At 40.4% G+C, this 20,320-nt stretch overlaps 1 protein-coding gene across 4 annotated transcripts; it reads right to left on the bottom strand.

The window, feature by feature from the left end:
- Positions 1-832: 832 nt before the first annotated feature.
- LOC108067704 (uncharacterized) lies at positions 833-19,970 on the bottom strand. Of its 4 annotated transcripts, none has more exons than XM_017156855.3 (9): positions 19,868-19,970; positions 19,144-19,405; positions 9,472-10,040; positions 5,852-6,984; positions 5,694-5,792; positions 5,488-5,628; positions 4,479-5,423; positions 3,984-4,046; positions 833-3,919 (listed from the first exon to the last, which is right to left on the bottom strand). In XM_017156855.3, the coding sequence occupies exons 3-9, from the start codon at positions 9,664-9,666 to the stop codon at positions 2,950-2,952; spliced, it is 3,546 nt and encodes a 1,181-aa protein (XP_017012344.2). In that variant the 5' UTR covers positions 9,667-10,040; positions 19,144-19,405; positions 19,868-19,970; the 3' UTR covers positions 833-2,949. The 4 variants fall into 4 exon arrangements, with proteins under 4 accessions (XP_017012344.2, XP_017012352.2, XP_044252193.1 ...); XM_017156863.3 differs by having other exon boundaries at positions 19,857-19,872; XM_044396258.2 differs by having other exon boundaries at positions 19,144-19,935.
- Positions 19,971-20,320: the final 350 nt, after the last annotated feature.

Below are 20,320 nucleotides of genomic sequence, written 5' to 3'. Positions count from 1 at the left end.
AGCTCGTTATTAAATTTCCAATCGATTGGCATTTAGACCTGGACATTTTATTTTTTTTGCCATTTTTCGTAAAAAATCATGATGTACCCCCTTACAAAAAAATGGAAAATTGGCGAAAATTTTATTTTTTCAAGATCACCCGGAAAGTGTTATGGATTTATTTATTATTTTGTTATCTGTTCAAAACAGTATGTATTTTTGGCGTAGGACAATTTTTGGCCAAGTTACAGCAAAAAAACAAACAGAAGAAATTCAAATTTTTACCAAAAAACTCGATCTCAATTTTCCACAATTTTTTTTGACCGTAAGAATGGAAATATTATATATACTATAATAATGTATAGGTTACACAAACAATTTGCGAAAGCTTTTCTTTCGCTACGCAGTTCAAGAAGATATTGCCTTCTTTTAGGAACCATAAATAAAGACAGAGTGCTTTGCACTCAGAAAAGTCTCAAGCTCTTGTATCTTTAGATTTTAAATAATGGAATCAAAGAAATACATTTCCCCCAATCGAATTGAAACTTCAACATTTTCTTGAAATATTATTTATTCATTTAAAAATATACAATGTTGCTTGTTTTTTTTCGTTTCTTTTCCTTCATATGACATTTTGGAATGATTATTAATGCATTACATCGGCTTGTCTCTAGGTGTATGTGTGTGTGTGTATTTTGGGTGTATCCGTGTGTGGGTGTTTAGTCAGATTTAATCGCTACATAGGCACGTCAGTTCTATTTGTTGATGCTGCTTGCAATGGATCCTTACTATTATACGCTTTAAAATATATGTATATTTATGTATAGTAAATTATATTTCATAGACATCATTCTTTGCATTTCATACAAAAAAATTGTAATCATTTTTTATTTTTAAATCTATTTTATAAGCTGCGGCTAAATATATATATGATGTAAAAAAAAAAAACAAAAAAAAACTATTTTATAAATTTAGTTTAGTTATATATGGATATATTTATATGTAATGAATATAGAAAATACTTTGCACAGTATGCGTGTGTATGTGTGTGTGTGTGGGTTGGTGGAGGGAGGGAATCATTCATTGATTGATTGATAAAAAGCAGTTACAATTTCAAATTGTACAAAAATATAAAAAAAATACTATATCAACCTTCACTCGCTCTCTCTTGCTATCTCTTTTGCTCTAACTTCGGACCTTAAAAGCTATACAAAAATAAATCGCAGACGAATAGAATTTCATCCACAACAACAAAAAAATAATAATAATAAAATAAATGTTCCTAAAATTGACTGTAAATAAATACAGTTCTGAGTCCTCAGCTTGTCTTCATATTTTTCCATCTTTTTTCTTTTGATCTTTTGTGTTATTTAGTTTTCTTCTCATTTTTAACTAACAATTTGCTACGACGTTTTCAAAAATTGATCGTTTGCCTTGTTTCCATAGCTTTCTTACATAAATTGGGGCTTGGTTGGGAGGATGGATTCGGAGTAGCTGTCTATATGGAAAACGACCAGGAGAAAGAAGAGGAGGAAAGTTGGGGAGTGAAGTGTAAACCTTAAATTGGTTCTCCCAATCAAAGTTATTAACTAATGGCTCAACACCACTGTAAACACACACAAAAAACAAACTTTTTGTGGGTGATGTTTCGATTTTCAGCCTGTTTATAGTGCTAAACAAAATTTTGGTATGTCTTTGGGAATGTATAAAAGTCGTTCTAAAGTAAAAACTAAATGTTGTTTTAATTGACCTAAACTTATTTTAAATTTGAACATTTCTTTCTACACTTTTAACCAAAAAACACAAGTTTTTCATCAGTTAGCGTTTTAAAATGAAGATATCTTTTAGTTTAGGATATCTGAAGATATGAAAGTTGGTTCTAAAATGTTCAGTGGTGCTAAGGTCTTAAATTGGATAGACAATTTTCCCTCTCTTTCTCCCCTTCTCTCGCTCTCCTATCTTCTATTTCGGTCACACGTAAAACATTTTACATTCTTCTGGTTCTTTAGGTTTACACATGTAGTTTATAATTGCACTTATGTTGCTAGCTTTCTTAACTTTCTCTCTAGCTGCTGTTTGTTCTGCTTCCGTTTGCTTTGTTCTGATTGTTATTTCTTCGTTTGATGCATTAATTTAACTAAATTAAAGTTCAGTACTGAATAATTGCTTATATGTGTGTGTGTGTGTATGCGTGAGTAAAATAAATAAATTAAAAATGGTGAAAATCTTTAAATACATTTCTCAGTTAAAGCGCACACACACACACTCACAAGGACATACGATCAATAAATATGTTAATTAAATTATTACATTATCAGCTAAGTGTGTTTGTGTGTGTGTGTGTGGATGGAGGAAGAGGAAAAGGAAGCTACTGAACTTAAAGAAAGGAAATCATTTCCTCGCTTGGAATGGGCGTTTTTCTTTTTCATTTTCTTTGTGTGTGTGTGTGTGACATTCTAGGAATGCTTAGCATATATATTGGATATATAAATCTAATACAGAATCATACAATATATGCTATCTCATAACGATTACAAATACAAATACATTTCAAGCGCGCTCTCTCTCTTTCAAATACTATATAAAAAATACACCTTGTTGTTGCTGTGCTGGTCTATGCATATGGATTAGGGTGGCTCGAAAAACAAAAATGTATATATGTTAAACTCACAGTGGTAATTGTGGGCAAATTTCTAGGCATTTCGCCTGGGAAATGGTAGATCTGCAATGAATTTCTCAATGACATTCAACATAAAACTAAACAGCTGCCGAGTAGAATTATTTTTATATTGGCTACTTATAATTTTGTTCATAAAAGAAATGTATCTTAAACCAAAATCAACCCTCAAAGGCTTCAATAACTTAAAACTCAGCTCTTTAGACCTACAATTTCCCAGTCAAATGATGCCTACGATGCCTACAATCCACTGTAGTATTTAAATGTAGGCCCAGATGGGCAGGACTTCTGGTCTAGCGCGTAAAGGCACTGAGAAAGTGCCCGCCCATGTCGAACTGCTGCTGCTCGTAGCCGTCGTCTGCCAGGCCAAAGCTGTTGCCGGCCAATCCGGCGCTTCCGCCGACGCCGGCCAGGCCAGCTGCCGCCGCTGCGGCCGCCACAGTGGCCGCTTTGAGCTGACTTATCGCCAGCATGGGTGGCTTGTCGCCCGGCTTCCAGCGCCGGTGGATGCCCATCGACTTGAGCTTCTGGCAGACGGACGAGGGCGATATATTGATGCCCTTCTCGGCCAGGCGAGCCGACACCTTCCAGTACTGTATATTGCTGTCCTCCTTGATCAGCTCGAGTATTTCGCGTGTGATCTCCTTGTCGCGCAGCTCGCGTTCCGCTGCTTTTAGGCGGCGGCGAGGATGCAGCATCTTTGGCGCCGCCTGTTGCTGATAGTGTGATGTGTCCGCCGGTGTGCTGTGATGACGCAGTTGTTGTTGCTGCTGCTGCTGCTGTTGTTGCTGCTGCTGTTGCTGTTGCTGCTGCTGCTGGAGTAGCAACTCCTGTTGCTGACGCTGCTGTTTGATTAGCTCCATTTGTTCCATTTGCTGTTGCTGCTGTCGCTGCATCTCCTGTTGGCGTTGCTGTTGCTCCTGTTGTTGCTGCTGTTGCTGCTGCTGCTCCTTGACGCTAAACTCCTCCGAATGCCTGCCATCGGATCGCTTGTTGCGATAGGAGAGCGGCACTCCCTTGAGAATGGCATCGCGCACCTTCCAGGCCGTCATTTGGGATACATTGAGGGCCCTGGCTATCTCCATGGTGGAGGAGTTCTGGGCCACCAACAACTTGGCCATGGCGTACTTCTCGTCGTCGATGAAAACGTTCGGCTTGCGGGGCTTCTTGCCAGTCGGCGTGGCGCCAGTCGAGGTGGCTGCCGATGAGCCGGCAACAGGAACGGGAACTGGGGCCGCCGTGTTGCTGCTGGAGCTGCCGTTGCTGCGCAGGAGATTTATTGTTGTATTATTAAAGATGGTTCTATTGAAACAAGTAATCAACTCACCTCTCGTTGCTATTCATGTGGGGGGGCATGGAGCGCAGGGACAGGTTGACGGGCAGGGCGTGCCTATTGCATATGGAATAAAAGAATAAAAAAGAATCACGATAAGATCTGCAAACTAATTTAAATTGTATCTTATCTCTACCTATCTCTTTTTTAACGATTGCTTTCTCTAAGGTTTCATACAAAATATTCAATAAATAAAATAAACAGTTAAACAAATTCAAAATTATGATAATCTCTTGCTAATTGCTTTATAAATAAATTTGTAAACATTTTCCGGTTGACCACGATTGGCCTTCATACATATTTAAGTATATTTTTGATAGGACCGATTGCTAATCATATTATTTAAGCTGAAATATTTATGACTAATGGTAAGATAAGAGTATTTATACATTTATGGTTTCTCAAATACTATAGATGGCTAGCAACTATAAAATAACCTGCTAGCTTATTTAATCTTAAATGTTCTTAAATGACCGAAAATAAACTTACATGACGGCGGGCGGATAACGAGTGAGCATCGGCATTCCACCGTTGTGGACCTTCTGCTGCTGCTGCAGTTGCTCCCTTTCCCTCTCCCTTTCCCTTGCCCGCTCGCGATCCCGCTGCTCCCTCTCCCGCTCGCGGTGCTGCTGCTGCATCTGCAACTGCTGGGCGTTGACGATGTGGGGAAAGTGCTGCGACTCGGCCAGCAGCCGCTTGTAGACCTCCACATCGCTCCGAGCGGCGGCGGCGGCGGCGGCAGCAGCATGGACCTGAACAGGCACCGGTACCGGAACCCCCGATGGCGGCACAAGTTTCGCTGCGGGCGAAACCGAACCGTTCGCAGGATGCTCATGGTTCTCGGTGCCCTCGAAGGGATCGTGCTCGATGGGATCGGAATCGGGATCCGGGTCGTAGCCTCCATTGTGGAGCAGGCCGCTCACGGCATCCTCATCGCCCATATAGCCAGCCGTTTCCTCGGCCCCAATCTCATCCGCTCCGCACTCGTCCACCAGACCGAGCGAGTGATGGTGATGCTGCCGCTGCTGCTGCTGCTGCTCCTCATCCTCGCTGTCCTGCCGCTCCTCTTTGATGAGACCCAGGCCAAGGTGGCTGTAGGGAAGGCTGCTCAAGTGATGTTGTTCCCGTTCGCGTTGCTGCTGTTGCTGTTCCTCCTGCTGCTGCAATTGCAACTGCTGATGGTGATGATGCTGCTGCTGCTGCAGCTGTTGCAGGTGCTGCTCCTCCTGCGAGGGATCCACGACGCGCTCATGCAGACTGACACCGTTGACCAGGCTTTTGCGCAGGCGCCAGGCGAAGGTGCGCGAGATGTTCAGCTCGTTGGCAATCACCGTGGTGGTGGCCTCGCGCAGTATCAACTGCTTGGCCAGGGCAATCTTCTTGGCGTCCAGCTTGATGCGAGTGCGTCCCTTTCGCTTGTTGGCCAAGCCCAGTCTGCGGGGGCGAAAGATACGTTAAAGTCACATGGATAACTACAATATATTTCGTGAAAACCCACTTGCGATTGTTGATGTGCAGCTCGGGAGCCGTTGGTTTGCGTGCCGCTCCCCCTCCTCCTCCTCCTCCTCCGCCGGCGGCAATCCGCTTGGGGAAATTGTTGAACTGCACAATGTTCTGCTTGAAAAGCTGCTGCAGGGGCCTAAATTGGTGCGAAATAAATCAGGTAATCAGCATTTCTCATCATTCCAAGCTCCAAACACTCACATTTTGGCCGCCTTCGAGGGGCAGCCGGTGCGCTTATGCCAGCCCAAATGGTGGCCCGTGGGGAAGAGGACATGACAATCGGAGCACTGCATGGGCCGACTGAAAAAGAGATCAAGTTTAAATACAATCTGTAGGTAAGGAATCAATCCAAAACTCACGTTTGATTGCGACGCTTCTTCACACAGCGACCACGTCGTATGTGCTTCTCGAGGAAACGCTTGTAGAAATAGGTCTTGCGGCAGTTGCTGCACTCGTACACCGGTCCCGGTGCTCCATGGACACTCTGCATGTGCGCCTTGAGGATCTGCTTCATCTCGAAGATCTGATAGCAGTGGGGGCACTGGAAGCCCGGTCCCCGCATCCCCTGGACCACGCCCACACCCACGCCCACGCCATTGACCAAGTCCAAGTCATTGTGATTCGAGGCATCCGCTGGCGCCTCATCGCCCGGTGTGATCAACTCGATCTCGGGTATCAGCGGCAGCGACATGTCCTCGTCATCGTCATCATGATGATGATGATGATGCTGCTGCTGGTCGAGATCGAGCTCCATATCCGGGTGACCACCGGCGGCGGAGCCATTGGGGAACTTGTTCATCTGATGCTGCATGTACTCCTGCATCAGGCGAATCGAGTTGAAGTCGAACGGTTCCTTGGGATGCCCGGCATGGCCGGTTATTTCGCCATCGTCGTCGTTATTATCGTGGTGGTGATGGTGGTGGTTCATTGGATTTACCTCCTCCACGTCGTCATCGTCCTCATCCTCGGGATTTACCTCCGCCAACTCCAGCCCATTGCGATGGTGATCCTGCTCATCCTGTTCCTCCTCTTCGTGGCCAGCTGCGTGATGATGGTCATCCATCAGCTCCTCCTCCTGAACGCCATCACCTCGATGGCCATTGATAACCGGGCTGTAGCCATTCTGCAGCCGCTTGTGGCCAGCCTCCCCGGCCTCCACTTCATCCAGTTCCTGTTCCTGATCCTGCTCTTGATCCTGATCATTGTCCTCGTCCTCGTCGTCGGAGGAGGAACTGCTGCTGGAGGAACTGCCGCTGCCACTGCCGCTGGCGCTGCTGCTCCCGCTGCCGCTGCTGCAGCCGCTGCTTTTGGCCTGGTCGCCGGCGGAGGCGCTCGTCTCCAGCGGATCCGCGCCCTCGATCTTCTGGAGCCTCAGTTGCTGGCGGTAAAAATGGTCCGCCTCCTCGCACTTCTTCTTGAACACGCAGGCCGAAATAGCCGACTTGGCACAGGCGACGCACACCTGTTGCGGTAGAGTGTCGTTCTTGCTGATCTGCACCCAAAAGAAAACAAAAAACACAATTTTTAACACTCGTTGCTTTAAAAATATTTTACTAAATAATATTACGTTACTCTGTAGTATAAATTGCATACTAACTATTGTAAAGTTTATCTTTGTACCTTAAATTCTATACCGAAAGCTTCATTTTAAGTTTTAATGTTTTAATGATGTTTTTTTTTAAATAAGAACGGTTTTTAAATTCAATGTTCACCTTGGTCAAATGTAACGGCTAGCAGGATTGCCATATCGTTGAAAAATAGTCACCCAAAGTTAATATATGTAGTTCTTGATGAATCACTGTTATTACTCATAGCCCCAAACGGAAATGGCCAACTCCCAAATTCAATCTTAATTATAATACAAATTCAAAATTTTATTAAAGGACCATTCTGTTTTCATTCTCCCCAAATAACGGTTTCCTGATTTCCGAGCGTTGCCAGATTGCCCCAAGACATAACATAAAATTCCTTGAATTGGCAACATAATCTACTCAAGTGGGAAAATTGCAGAAATAAACCAGAAAATTGCAGCATTTCAACGGTTGAGGAGGAAAAACACATAACGAGAAAATCAAATTGAAATATGCACATGAATTTGTAAAAACACCAATGCGAATATGAGGGCGAAGACACACGGGCGAGAAAACGAAAACACACAGAGCCACCCCATTCACATTCACGTGCCACCTCCAACCCCTTCCTCGCCCCCTACTTCACCCCTTACTTCGCCCCAGAATGGAGGGGCCAACGAACGTCTAAGCCGAACATAAAGTGGGAAATGGGCAAAGAGCAAATACACAGAAGAAAAAAAAAGAAATAGTGGCTCCATTATGAAATCCAATTGTTTATCATTTGTCATCATTTCAAAGCTCGAGTTCAAATCCCACTAGTCTCCAATGAATTTGTTCATTTTTTCTTCAGTTTAATATCATAAATTATGATTGAGAATAATGATAATTGAGTATGTAATTTTTACATTGTATTATCTGTTTTTCTTTTTGTGTAGGAGAGCGACAAAGATTAGGAGGAGCTGGCGAAAGAGAGTCAAGAGAGCCAAGATTGTAAAGTTAAGTAAAGGAAAAATGTATGGAATTAAGCCAAGCACATACATACCGACATACCGACGACAACAACAAAAACAAACACTTCTAAACACAGCAATTCAAACGGTAAATTATTTTACAAAAGCCAAAGAAGCCGAGAAACGAAACGAAATGAAATGAATGAAGAAATACAAAATACAAGAAGACAAGGGAGCCAGAGCCCCAAGAAATTCCATCGAGCGGCGATGGAAAAAATATGAAACGCTCGTTGGAAAAAATTGTATACACAATACACAATATGAATAAAATAAACTAACCAAAGCCGAAGCCGAAACCATTCCACCGAACAAATAAACAGAATAAATGGCCAAAGAGGAGTGGAGCAACAAGACAAAGCAATGAAAACTGATTCCAAATTACACACACATATGGGATATACAAGATATAATAATACGTACATACTTATATGTACGGCGAATGTGTATGAAAATTAATATGAATAATAAATACGCAGAGTGCCCCTGTGTTGGTGTGAATAACTTTCATGTGTTTGCTTTTTTTTTATTTTAGTTTTAGTATTCCACGAAGAAAAATACAACAACAATCTTGGATTACACACAAAACAGTGGGCTCAAATAGTCTTCGACACACCTCGTTAAAAATAAATATAGACCCCCAACCCAAAAAAGATGTTTCACTTCGGTCCACCCATTCAACTATGTATTTGCCAAATAAGATAAAAATAAAAAATTAACTTCCTGCCTGTAGTGGAGAATGTGTTTTGATATATTCTAAGCGCTCTTGTATGGAATACAAATTAGGATCGATTTTATATGCAAACAGCTTGCAAAAGCTCTTCAGATTCAATGGGATAGAAGAGAAAACAAGCCATTCGCAGCTAAACATTAAAATCAATAAGTACAGTGGTCGCTAGCTAAAATCCTTAGCCTTATGAAAACGTCTTTTTAAACAGAAAATTTCCATGAATTTTAACGTACTCAGCTGTACTAAAACACGTGCTATTTTATTATTATAGCGTCTATTTTAATCAGCCATTATGAAAGCAGCCCTAAAAATTTCCTTATCAAAGAGATGGTAAACGTTCTCAGGATGATAAGGGGGCTATGTAAATGGAGAGAACTACAAGTTCTGTTCTACAAACCCAATAAACTTAAGCTGGTTTACTTTGACTAGGTGGGTACATTTTGAAATCTAAGATTGATTATGAACAACAAAATGGTATAGAACAGATATTATACAAGTTTTTCTTGTTTTCCGCTTGGTAGTTCCCATAAATGATATATTATTAAGAATAATATTTCATTTGACGAGTTACCACTGTCTGCAGTTCTTGACCTTCGGTTCTACCTATTCTACCTATTCGCTTCCGACGTCTTAGTGCTAAGATTGCTCCCCATTTCGCTCTTTCCACTCACCTTGACGTTGGCCAGCGTGGTAATCTTCTGCCAGAGCGCATCCTCCCCGAAGATGGGTATCATTGGCAGGTTGGCTGGGGATGCTGTCGTGTTGTTGGTGTTGTTGTTCGGCTGCTGATGGTGGGTGGTGATGCAGATGCGACATAACGGTGCACTTCCGCCCACAACCTCCTGCTGCTGTTCATCGCTCTCCATCGCGAGAGTTTGGACCGGAGGGAACTGGAACTGAAGGATCTGAAGGAGATGGAGCTGCTGCAGGAGTAACCGCTGGCCATCAACTGCATGCCTCTTCCAATGGTTCAGGCGTCTACTGCTTCCAAATCTCCGCCGGTAGTGGGTGGATGTGGATCGAACAGATCGGATCCGATCGGATTGGATCAATCGGTAGCGTTATCGTATCCGTGCTTCGATGGAATGATGGAATGGGAAGAGAGAGTGTCCCCAAGCCGAGCCGGCAACAAGTGGCAGCACTCTCTCTCACGCGAGAGAGGAGCGCGCGGAACGAACGGAAAGGAAGAACTGAAACGCAGGAACGGAACGTTCCGATTGTACCGACGACGTTTGGTAAACTGAAATGGGAATGCAGAGCAGAAACAAGAAAACTATTTATTAATAATGGGGCATAAACGAAAAATGTGTGTACGGTACGGAAAAAAAGAATATATACATAGACGTATCATACGAAGACAGAGAAACGCTCAAGACGCAAAGAAAACTAAATAAGAGTTAACAAAACAACGAGCGAGCAAACTAGAAAATAAATGTGAAAAATAAAAAAAATAAGAAAACATACAGACAACACAATGGCACACAGATACAAACATACACACTCCTTGCCCGTTCCGTACACACAAAGATACATACGTATATTTATTGTGTGGATTTCAACAAAAACAACAAAACAATTCTTACTGTCGTAGCCGCCATACAAAAGTTATGAACTTGATACACACACACACAGGCACATATAAAAATAAAATTACACAAAAGAAAACAAGTCGAAACTAAAAAATAACATTCATACACACACAGTTACAGAGGTATCTCACAGATACAATGACAGAGAGACACGAACAAATAATAATAGCAAAAATCGTAACGAAACGAAATGAAATAAAACTTTATATCTACAAAAGTTTGGAATGGGGGGGTTGAGAGGGTTGACGGGGTTTAGAGGGGTCTACAGCGGAGATAGGGCGGAAGACAAAGCACACAAAGTACGATAAATTCATGCTCGGTCTCTTTCGCTCATTATGGAATGGGAAAAATTGCTGTAATTTAGTTAAGCAATTAAGTTTCAGTTTGCCATATTCGCTCCATCGATAAACGCATCTCGATCAATAAATCACCAGCGTCATCGATAAGCCAGCGGCAAAAAGTCATCGAACTATCGACGTTACCATTCCATTTAACTCTATCCCCCACCGCCCTCCCCTTACAACTACTAGAAAAGAACAAGGTGAACGAACGGAAATGGAAAATGCGTGGAACACACAGCTCAGAGAACTACGAACAAATTCCAAATGCAATTCAAGTTCAGCAACGGAATGCAAAAATTCTCAACCAGTTTCTTCTCCCGAGAACTTTTTGCAAAAAATTCATATCCAAAAAAGAAAAAAAAAATTCACAGGGGGGGGGGAATGGTTTAAGAATCCTAGGCACATGAGTTTGCAAATTGAAATTCTGTTTTGATCTTCTGCGCGATCTCTCTCTGTTTTCCCCCCATCTGCATGGAAAGAGAACAAGAATAAGCTCTCGCATAATGATGCACAGAGAGCGAGAGCGCAAAAGAGAGGGGAATAGCACCTGGAAACTGGAACTGCTTTTTACCAAAGCAATTTGCAATACATATTTGTACAACGAGTACTAAGCCCCCCCTTCACCCCTCCCACTCCTTGAAGAAACATAATGCATAGGTAGATAAGAGAACACAGTCGAGCTTCTGTAACTCCAACCAAAGAATCTTAATATAAGGAATACGAAATTTGTACTTTCAGATCATAATTGTGAATATCCTTTAAAGGATCTATAGATCTATATCCTTATGAAGAAATTAACTTCATAAAATTTAAATATGTAATAGCATCTAACACAACATCTGAACCTCAGTTTATAAAATTCATTGCATACTGTTTGCGGTACTACCTGATTTTATGTAAGGAAACTAATATTTTTGGGCCTAAGTAATATTTGAAAGTCCTTGCTTAAGCTTAATTCCAATATTAATTTATTATTGTAACTTTATAACGAATTCAAAGTACAAAAATGTCAAAGTCAAAGCGTTTGTATACTATTAAAACTGGAACCACTTTTTTTATTACAAATAATTCGAGAAACAAAACTTGTTTGCGTTCCATAAATAATCTTTAAAAGAAACTTGAATTTTTATGAGACAGATGGCGATGGTGGTTGGAATTATGGAAGTTCGACTGTATATGAATAGTTTCCATGTCTGTAAGAGGCCCGCATATGGAGCTACCCCTCTGGCCACCACCTCTATCTATCAATTACCATTTCAAGTCAGAGCCAGACATTGTTTAAAGTTTAAAATAAAAATTAAATAAAATGGGAACCCATATAAAGGCGCGTGATGTTGGAATGGTGGTGGGAAACGTCGCGGTTTTACACACATGTGTATGAGGAAATATATAAAAAAAAAAGAAAAAACTTTATAACAAACGAAATGCTTATTACTTATGAGAGAAGTGGGAAGGCGGTGGGGAGGTGGTTAGTGCGTAAGAGTCGAGCGGAAAAGCAGGCAGAAAAGTCAAGAAACTCGAGATTTCTGTTTCTGCACACAAGACAAGGCTAGGAGAGAGAGAAGATTTCGTAGAGCAGGCCGCCGAGCCGAAGAAGTCGAAGCTTCAAACGAACCGAGGCGAGCCCCAACACGAACCTTAAAACGAACCCCAACGAACCCGAACTCGAAACCGAACCGAACTCAACTGAACTGAACTGAACGACTCTACTCCACAACAAGAGAGAACGCTATAGTCGGGTGCCCCGACTATCAGATACCCGTTACTCAGCTAAAGGGAGTGCGAAAGAGATGGAGAAAAACTTTGATCCGCCGTAACTTTTTAACGAATGGTCCGATTTAAAAAATTGCTTCTACATTTCGATAGGTATTGATAAACACAATAAAACTGCATTTTTACTTTTCCAAAATATTGAAATTTTTAAAATCGTATATAAGCGATTATGGGCGTTAGAGGGGGCGTGGCACCCTTTTGAAATAAACTTGCGCTGCGTTGGAACTCCTAGAATCTGCATGCAAAATGTCAATCTTCTAGCTTTTATAGTTTCCGAGATCTCAGCGTTCATACAGACAGACAGACAGACAGACAGACAGACAGACAGACAGACAGACAGACAGACGGACAGACAGACGGACAGACGGACATGGCTAGATCGACTCGGCTAGTGATCCCGATCAAGAATATATATAGTTTATAGGGTCGGAAACGCTTCCTTCTACCTGTTACATACTTTTGCACGAATCTAATATACCCTTTTACTCTACGAGTAACGGGTATAACTATTCAAGAAGTCGCGTCGAGAAAAGCAAATACACACTGCTTATACTTACACTTACTATCCCATATAATATCCCAGAGAAAAGAGACATGTGTGTTGGTTTTGGTTGCCTTTGGCTTTGCTTGTTGGTTTACCTCCACTCACACTGTGAGACTTAAAACTTTGTTATTTCTTTTTTATGATTATTTTAGCTATTGTACAGTTCCACAGAAAATTTATACACCGCACACGAACGACCCAACTTACAAGGGGGCAGTGGGAGGTGGGTGGTGTACGGTGGATGGTGGGTTTTTACTATACACACAGACATACCATACCATACAGAATTTAATATTTGTGAGCATATTTGCGGACGGCTATGGAATGGTATAGAATAGAATAGAAGCAGAAGAACGCTGAAAAAGACGATGGAGCACATCTAGAAGAATTGAAGACAGAAACGCGCAATGACAAAGTAAACTTTATGTATCGGTATTCGTGTACCGTGTGTGCGCAAGTACTAGATAAATTCTAAATGCTGTCGTTGACTTAGAAAGTATTCCAAATAATAAAAGAAGCACACAAGAAGCGGGCAATTCTTCTGTCAGCTTAGCAGCATTCTTTTTTCTCATTCTTAAGATCACAGATCAAGAACCCCGAGCAGTGGAGAAAATGTGCAAGAAAACCTTCCATGGCCTTGCATAACAAATGGCTGTTCATAATTGATTTGGGCCTCCTGCATGCAACACTTTGGGAAAAGAAAGATAGAGAGCCAAAGAGGAAGAGAGTTGAGTTCGAGAAGAAAGCGGAAAAAAGAGGGGTGCAAGCTGAAGAGATTACACTAATTATGCAATGGCCCCAAAAGAATATCATTATTCGTATCTACAACTCTCACAGACATATGTATGAACATGCATACGGGCAGCCACAGTGATCGCCTCCATATCGAAGATATTCGATTGGAGTTATTAAAGACCAGAAATTCCAATCGACTATGCTCAACAAAAATTAGCAAAAACATTCCTATAGGTACGAAGTGTCGTCCAGAGTGCTTGTGTGCAGAGTGCTAACCCGTTTTCTGACTTTACAAGTGGAAATTTGTTGCTGGAACTCACACTGTTAATAAATAATGATATACTAATCGCAAGGCCCGATTTCCAGATGTGTTTATTATTTTTATAGCAGGTACTTTTAGAGAGGGGGTATTATATTGTATATATTAACTGGGAGAATAAGTAGATATTTTCGACAGAGATCTTAAAATACTATCTATTTCCATCTACATCTCGTCGAATATATTAGAGGTCTTAAAGTACTCCTAATCAGGTTATTACACTTAGCTAGCGACCACTGTGCTGCATATTAAGACCTCATATAAACGGTGGACGGTGGCAAAGAAAAGAGGTGGGAGATCGAGGTGAGGTGAGGTTGGTAATTACAAACTCACGACAATGTGCGACGTGAACAATAATTTTACGTGTACTTGCAATAACAATAGCTCCGGAAGAAGACACACCAGCACACACACACACTCACACTCACACGAGTGATTACAGTCGCCTCAGAGTCTGTGTGAGGAAATGTACACTTACAAACATCTGTAAGTTCAAGCATAATAATAAAAAAAAAATAAGAGAAGATTGGAATGTGTTTGTTTGTTCGGTTTGTTTGCTGTTTCTTTGCCGTCAGTTGACGAGATATTAATTTCGATAGTCGCTCGATATCGATAGCTGAACCCGGTACCCGGTGGTATCAGGTTTACCTGATTATGTAAACAATTTGCCCAACTACTATATATGGCCCGATATTAAATGCTCACATACTCAGAAATAATACCTAGATAAACGCTGAGGTTTTCGTTTCGCCGAAATACCCGAATAAATATTGCAATTATAATTTCTACAGAATTCGAAGGAAAAAAGAAAAGAAATTGAAGAAACAGAAGAGCTGAGAAGACCAGAAGAATGCGTACAAAGAAAAGCTCGAAGAAAACAAATAAACGCTCGCTCTGATAATGAAGATTGCGGCAATGATGATGATGATGATGGAGAGCGGCGAGGATATTAAGTCAACAATAAAACAAACACAAAAACCTAAACCTAAACCAAGTCGACCGACCGCTTCCACAAAAGGAGATGCGTGTGGGCGGGTGGGAGTGCCGAGAGAAGAAAAGGAACTGCTTGAGAAGACCAGAGGACCGGAGAAGAACTGGAATATCAAAACTGGGAGCGACGGGGGAAAAGCCAGGCCAAAAACTAGATGAAAAACTTGGCAATGGCCAGAGATAAGCCAAAGAGAACCGAGAACTGGGAATCTAGAGAACCGAGAAAGAACCACGAACCCAGAAACGAGAAGAAACCAGCCAGAAGAAAGAACCAGCCGCGCTCAATAGACAAGTTTCATATCCAGCAACTTGCCCATAAAAGCATCAAAGATGCAGCGCCCTCTCTCTCTTCACATCTCCATATCAGCGTTGCAAAAACAAAAACAGATGTGCACAAAATAATAGGAGCCCAAGGGATAGGCCATAATGCTTTTGTACCCAGAAGAATCCATTATTGGGGATGTAGAATCTGTAGAATCTCAGGAGAACTAAAGAAGATCTCACGACCTCTAATATCTATGGCTGTAGCCCCCAAATGTGGTTAGCAATTGAATAATATTTTTAGAAGAATTACTTTGACACTCTTCTGGAAGAATTTAAATATATAAATTCAGCAAATTGGATCGACAATGAGAACAGGGTTACTATTATTTTGACCTCATTTGTAAGTCGTACATAAGTCCCAAGGGGAATTGCAGTGGCAGTGGAAATCCTCCGACCACAAGAGCTCGCTTGATTGATACCCTGTAGTTGGGTGGAAGAGGGGGCTGTTTTGGGTGGTTCGGGAAGAGGGAGATCGTTTGGTGCGGTTTGGCGTTTGGTCCGTAGTCGGGAAAACCACAGAAAGAGAAAGAAAAAGAACCAAAAGAAAAAGAAACTGTGCAGCATAGAAAAGTTTACAGCTTGAAAAATATTTTTATGGCCTTACATTTTGTGCTTGAATCTTGAGTGCGAGAGGGGGAGGGAGATGGGGAGACGGGGGTGCGGTGAGTGCAAAGGAGATAGCAAGAGCACGTGCAATAAATGCAATTACCACATTCAAGCTAGCATCTGTCTCCATGTGTGTGTGTGTGTGAGTGTGCGAGTTTATGGGTTCAAGTTGTACATTTTCTACAGACTTTTATAGACGATTCTTATATAAGGGGTACCAAGGGTAGATTGGTTATTACACCTAATCAGCATAAAATCTTGCAAAATGTATCTTTAAAAAAACAGTAGATTTAATTGTCTTACATTTGAAAAATGAAAGGTTCTAAATTCAATACTTATTTAGTTTTCCGTAAGCTGTAACTATAAAACCAGTTTTTAGCACACGTTAGTATAAGTTATTATTGTATAACCCAAATGATATGCCATGATAAAGTATACTCGAAAAAAAAAAGAAACGAGATTTGATATCTGGACAATCCTTTCAAAATTTTCACTGCGAGGGGGTATCCCATAGTCGAATTCTAGGACATTGTCCAGCACTACTTATGTATTTTATGCGTTCACCAAACTTGAGAAGCAAAAACAAATAAAGAAAGAAAAAACTTGGAACTTGAACGACATTTGACTTTGCACTTTGTCTTTGCGTTTTCTTTGCCTTTGCTTTTGATTTCTGTTACTGCACTTACATTTGTCGTATATATTTTTTTTTTATTCAAACATACCTACATATTTTTTCTTCATATGCATTTTTATGTGCGTGTGAGTTGTCTATGATTGCGAGTGTGTGTGTATAGTTTTATGTTTGTGTGCTTGCCTCGGATCAAATTTGTTGAATTGTTTATTTAGTGCGCTGCTCTATTGTTGTTGTTGTTGCTGTTTCTGTAGCTGTTTATTGCTATTGCCGTGTGTGTTGCTGTTGCCTTGTTGTTTTTTTTCCACCGTGTGTTTTTCTCTCTTTTTATTATATTTTTTTTCGTTATTGTTATTATCGTTAGTTGGCTGCAGCAGTTGCATTCGCTCTCATCGTCTTTTGTTTCTTTTTTTGCCGTCTCCTTCGTTTTTGGTATTTGTAAATTACATAAATTGTCTTGGACTATAAATTACGGGAAGATTATTATGGATTGTTGTTGGCTGTATGTCTTGTGTGTCTTGTCTGCCTGTGTCTTGGTAACGAAACGAAACGATACGAATAAAAATAAAAAAAAAACAAAAACCGCACTCAAAAGTCACTTCTCCGCTTCGACTTCGTTTTTTATGCTTTTATAGAGATCTGCATTTAATGATACTCGAGTAGTTACATATGCATATCGGTAACTCTTTGTTTTTTTTCTGTTTCTTTGAGTGTACCTGTGTGTGTGACACCACCTTACAGCTATGTCCGCAATAATAGTACTATCTTCATATTCTTAAATTAGACTAAAAAAAAAATAATTTTTTTTTTATTATTATTTTTTTTTTAACCTGTATACACTTTACTTTTTATAGTGTTTCTAAAGAACTACTATTCCCTTGAACACAGCTGTAAATAGGTGTGTGTTTCGTCTTATTGTTGTTGCAGTTTTTGTTTAAGCTCTGGTTGTTGTCTCGGTTGTTGTTTCTGAGTCACAGAGAAGCAAGCTTGGAAATTGGAAATGGGATATGGTAATGGTAATGTTAACAAATATGTGCAGCTCCACTCGTCTAGTGGGTTTTTGTCTTCTTTTTCTGCAAATGCCAGCTAGGCAGCTATAGAAAAAAGGGAAGGGCCAAAACCAGGCACAGGATCACAAAAAAAAGGGGTAGGTGATCATCATTCGCATAAAACTGGAATCTGCTATCTTTTTAATGGCAGAATATCAAATTATCGCATTTTCTGCAGCCTTTGAGAAAGAATAAAATATTAGACTGCGATTTATTTGCCAACTTAAATTGAATGCAAATTTATGATTCGAAGTTCTTTTTTTGGTACTTAATTATTTTACAATCAAATAAATAACATTGAATATTATTTCTACAGCAATTAGCTACTTTTCACATGGTACAGATAAACAATTTAATTTGCCCCAAACAAGTGTCATGTAGCATGGAATCTGGGGCGATGTAACTAAATACAAAGCTTTAGATTCGAAATGGAATACCACCTAAAACAAAGTATTGTAATAAATAATAAATATTATTAGGTAACAATATTAGAAAAATATATCTTCAATACGATTAAAATAAAAATAAGCAAAAAATATAACAAAACTAATGGTTAAAACATTAAGCAATCTCGATGTGGGGATGTAATTAATTTTCGAGACTTGGGATCTTTTCGAGAGCTATACATCTACAAATGTTGCATAACGGCCGAGATTCCAATCAGAATTTGTCGAACATCAGTAAAAACTTATCGGAATAACCGTTATGCATGCGTGTGCGTGTTTGATTTTTAGTTCCATTTTTTAGTGATCGACGAACATGCGGTGTAGAAATTTCCGCTGGCGAAAACAACAACAAAAATTTCACTTAATTCAATTTATGTACAATGCAAACGCACACATACACGTGCATATGCGAGGGCACTTACAGATACAAAACATACAGACTTCGGACGTTTCAACCTGACTTGTTGTTTTTCTCTATTTTATCAAGCGGGTGATCAAATACGAAAGAACAATAAACACACACATTCTCGGTTTCTTAAACATTTTCGTAGGCATATTCAAAAAGTAAAAAAAAAACGTAATCTTTAGACATACAGATACACAGATACCGACATACATACGGACACCAGCAGACATACACACAAATACAAGTTAACGCACTGATTTAACGTAACTATTTTAATAAGAACTAGCAGAGAAAGAGAGGGCCAAGAAAAATGAGAGAAAATGACAGGGAGGCGGAGAGCGAGAGAGCAATAGAGAGCGAGCGGCGCAAAGGAGAGCAAAAAGGGGAGCACAAGGAGCGTGCGAGCGGGACAGGGATACGGGGCAATAGCAATAATAACAATAATAAATTGAAGAGTTAAACTAATAATGAAAATGTGTGTGCATGTGTGTTTGCCTCCGATTGTATGTAGTGTATGTATGCATGCTCTCCCTCTCTCGCTCTAGCGAATAGTATAGTAATAATAAAGTCAAGTAAATCGTCGCACATACCTTTATTTAGTCGAAATTGCTATGTATTTATCTTGCTTCTTCTTCTTCGGTTTTGACGTTGACTTCGCTGCTTTGCTATGCTGCTCACTGTTGTTGTTGTTGTTATTGTTGCCGTTGATACTTTTTGTTATTTGCCGTTGGTTTTCGTTGTTTTTGTTGTTTTTCTCTTATAAGTTTTTCACACACAACAGAATCAAAATGGAATGTGAATGTGTAAAATTGTATTTATTACTGCTTTTTTTAAAGTAGTTGCCTTGAATGTCTGTGGTCGTCGATGTGTGTGTGTGTGTTTGCGAGAATAGTAAATTATGTTAGTGCTTATATAAATTTTAAAACCGTTGCTCTGATTTGATTTGTTCTTTGCGCCTGGCTTTTCTTCTTGCCGTCGTTCTTTTCGCTGCACATTCCAATTGAAGGAAAACCCGAGAGAACAAGAACCAAAAACAAACAAACAAAATAGAGGGGCGACGGGCGGGGGGCGAGAGGAGACGCGACGACACACGCACGCAGTCAAATCGCAGTTATAAAATGTATGTTTATCTCTGTGAGTCTGTGTATGTAACGCTGGCGAATGACAATCAAAGGTAAACACAATTAAGAATGCGCCTATTGTTGCAATTGTCGTTGTTGTTGCTGCGATTATCGCCGTCGTTGTTGTTGTTGTTGTTATTGTTATTTGACTTTTGTAGAGCGGCAAAGGTAAACTACGCTACCTGTACCGTACCTGCCAACTGGCGCCGCATCACACGAGCACACACGTCCGTTCACGTCGAGAACCAAAACAAAAATGCGGTACAACATGGCATTTCCACTTGTACCGCCATTCACTCGACCGCAGTCGAACCTCGCTGGCACGAACGTGTTTGGGTGGGTTTATTTTTATTAATTCTCTTTTTAAAAATTTATTTTATTTTTTTTTATATTTATTAACGTTTATTTAGTTGCAAAGATAGGTTAATTATCGCGCTCCAATCATTGAAATTACGGTTATGAAATGAAGACTGTATTGAAGATGCGCCCGTGATAAGCCATCGGCGCTCGTGTCACGATACATCGATATGCTCATAATTATTTATTGAAGTGTTTTACAAATTTATTGACAAGGCATTACTTTCTTTAGTTATGATAAACATTTATTTTATTCAGTATTTTTTTTTAATTGGATAATATTCTCTTT

Source organism: Drosophila takahashii, chromosome X, assembly GCF_030179915.1.
Source record: "Drosophila takahashii strain IR98-3 E-12201 chromosome X, DtakHiC1v2, whole genome shotgun sequence".
Lineage (NCBI taxonomy): Eukaryota > Metazoa > Arthropoda > Insecta > Diptera > Drosophilidae > Drosophila > Drosophila takahashii.
Note: the sequence above shows the minus strand (reverse complement) of the source record. Positions and strands in the feature narration are given on the sequence as shown.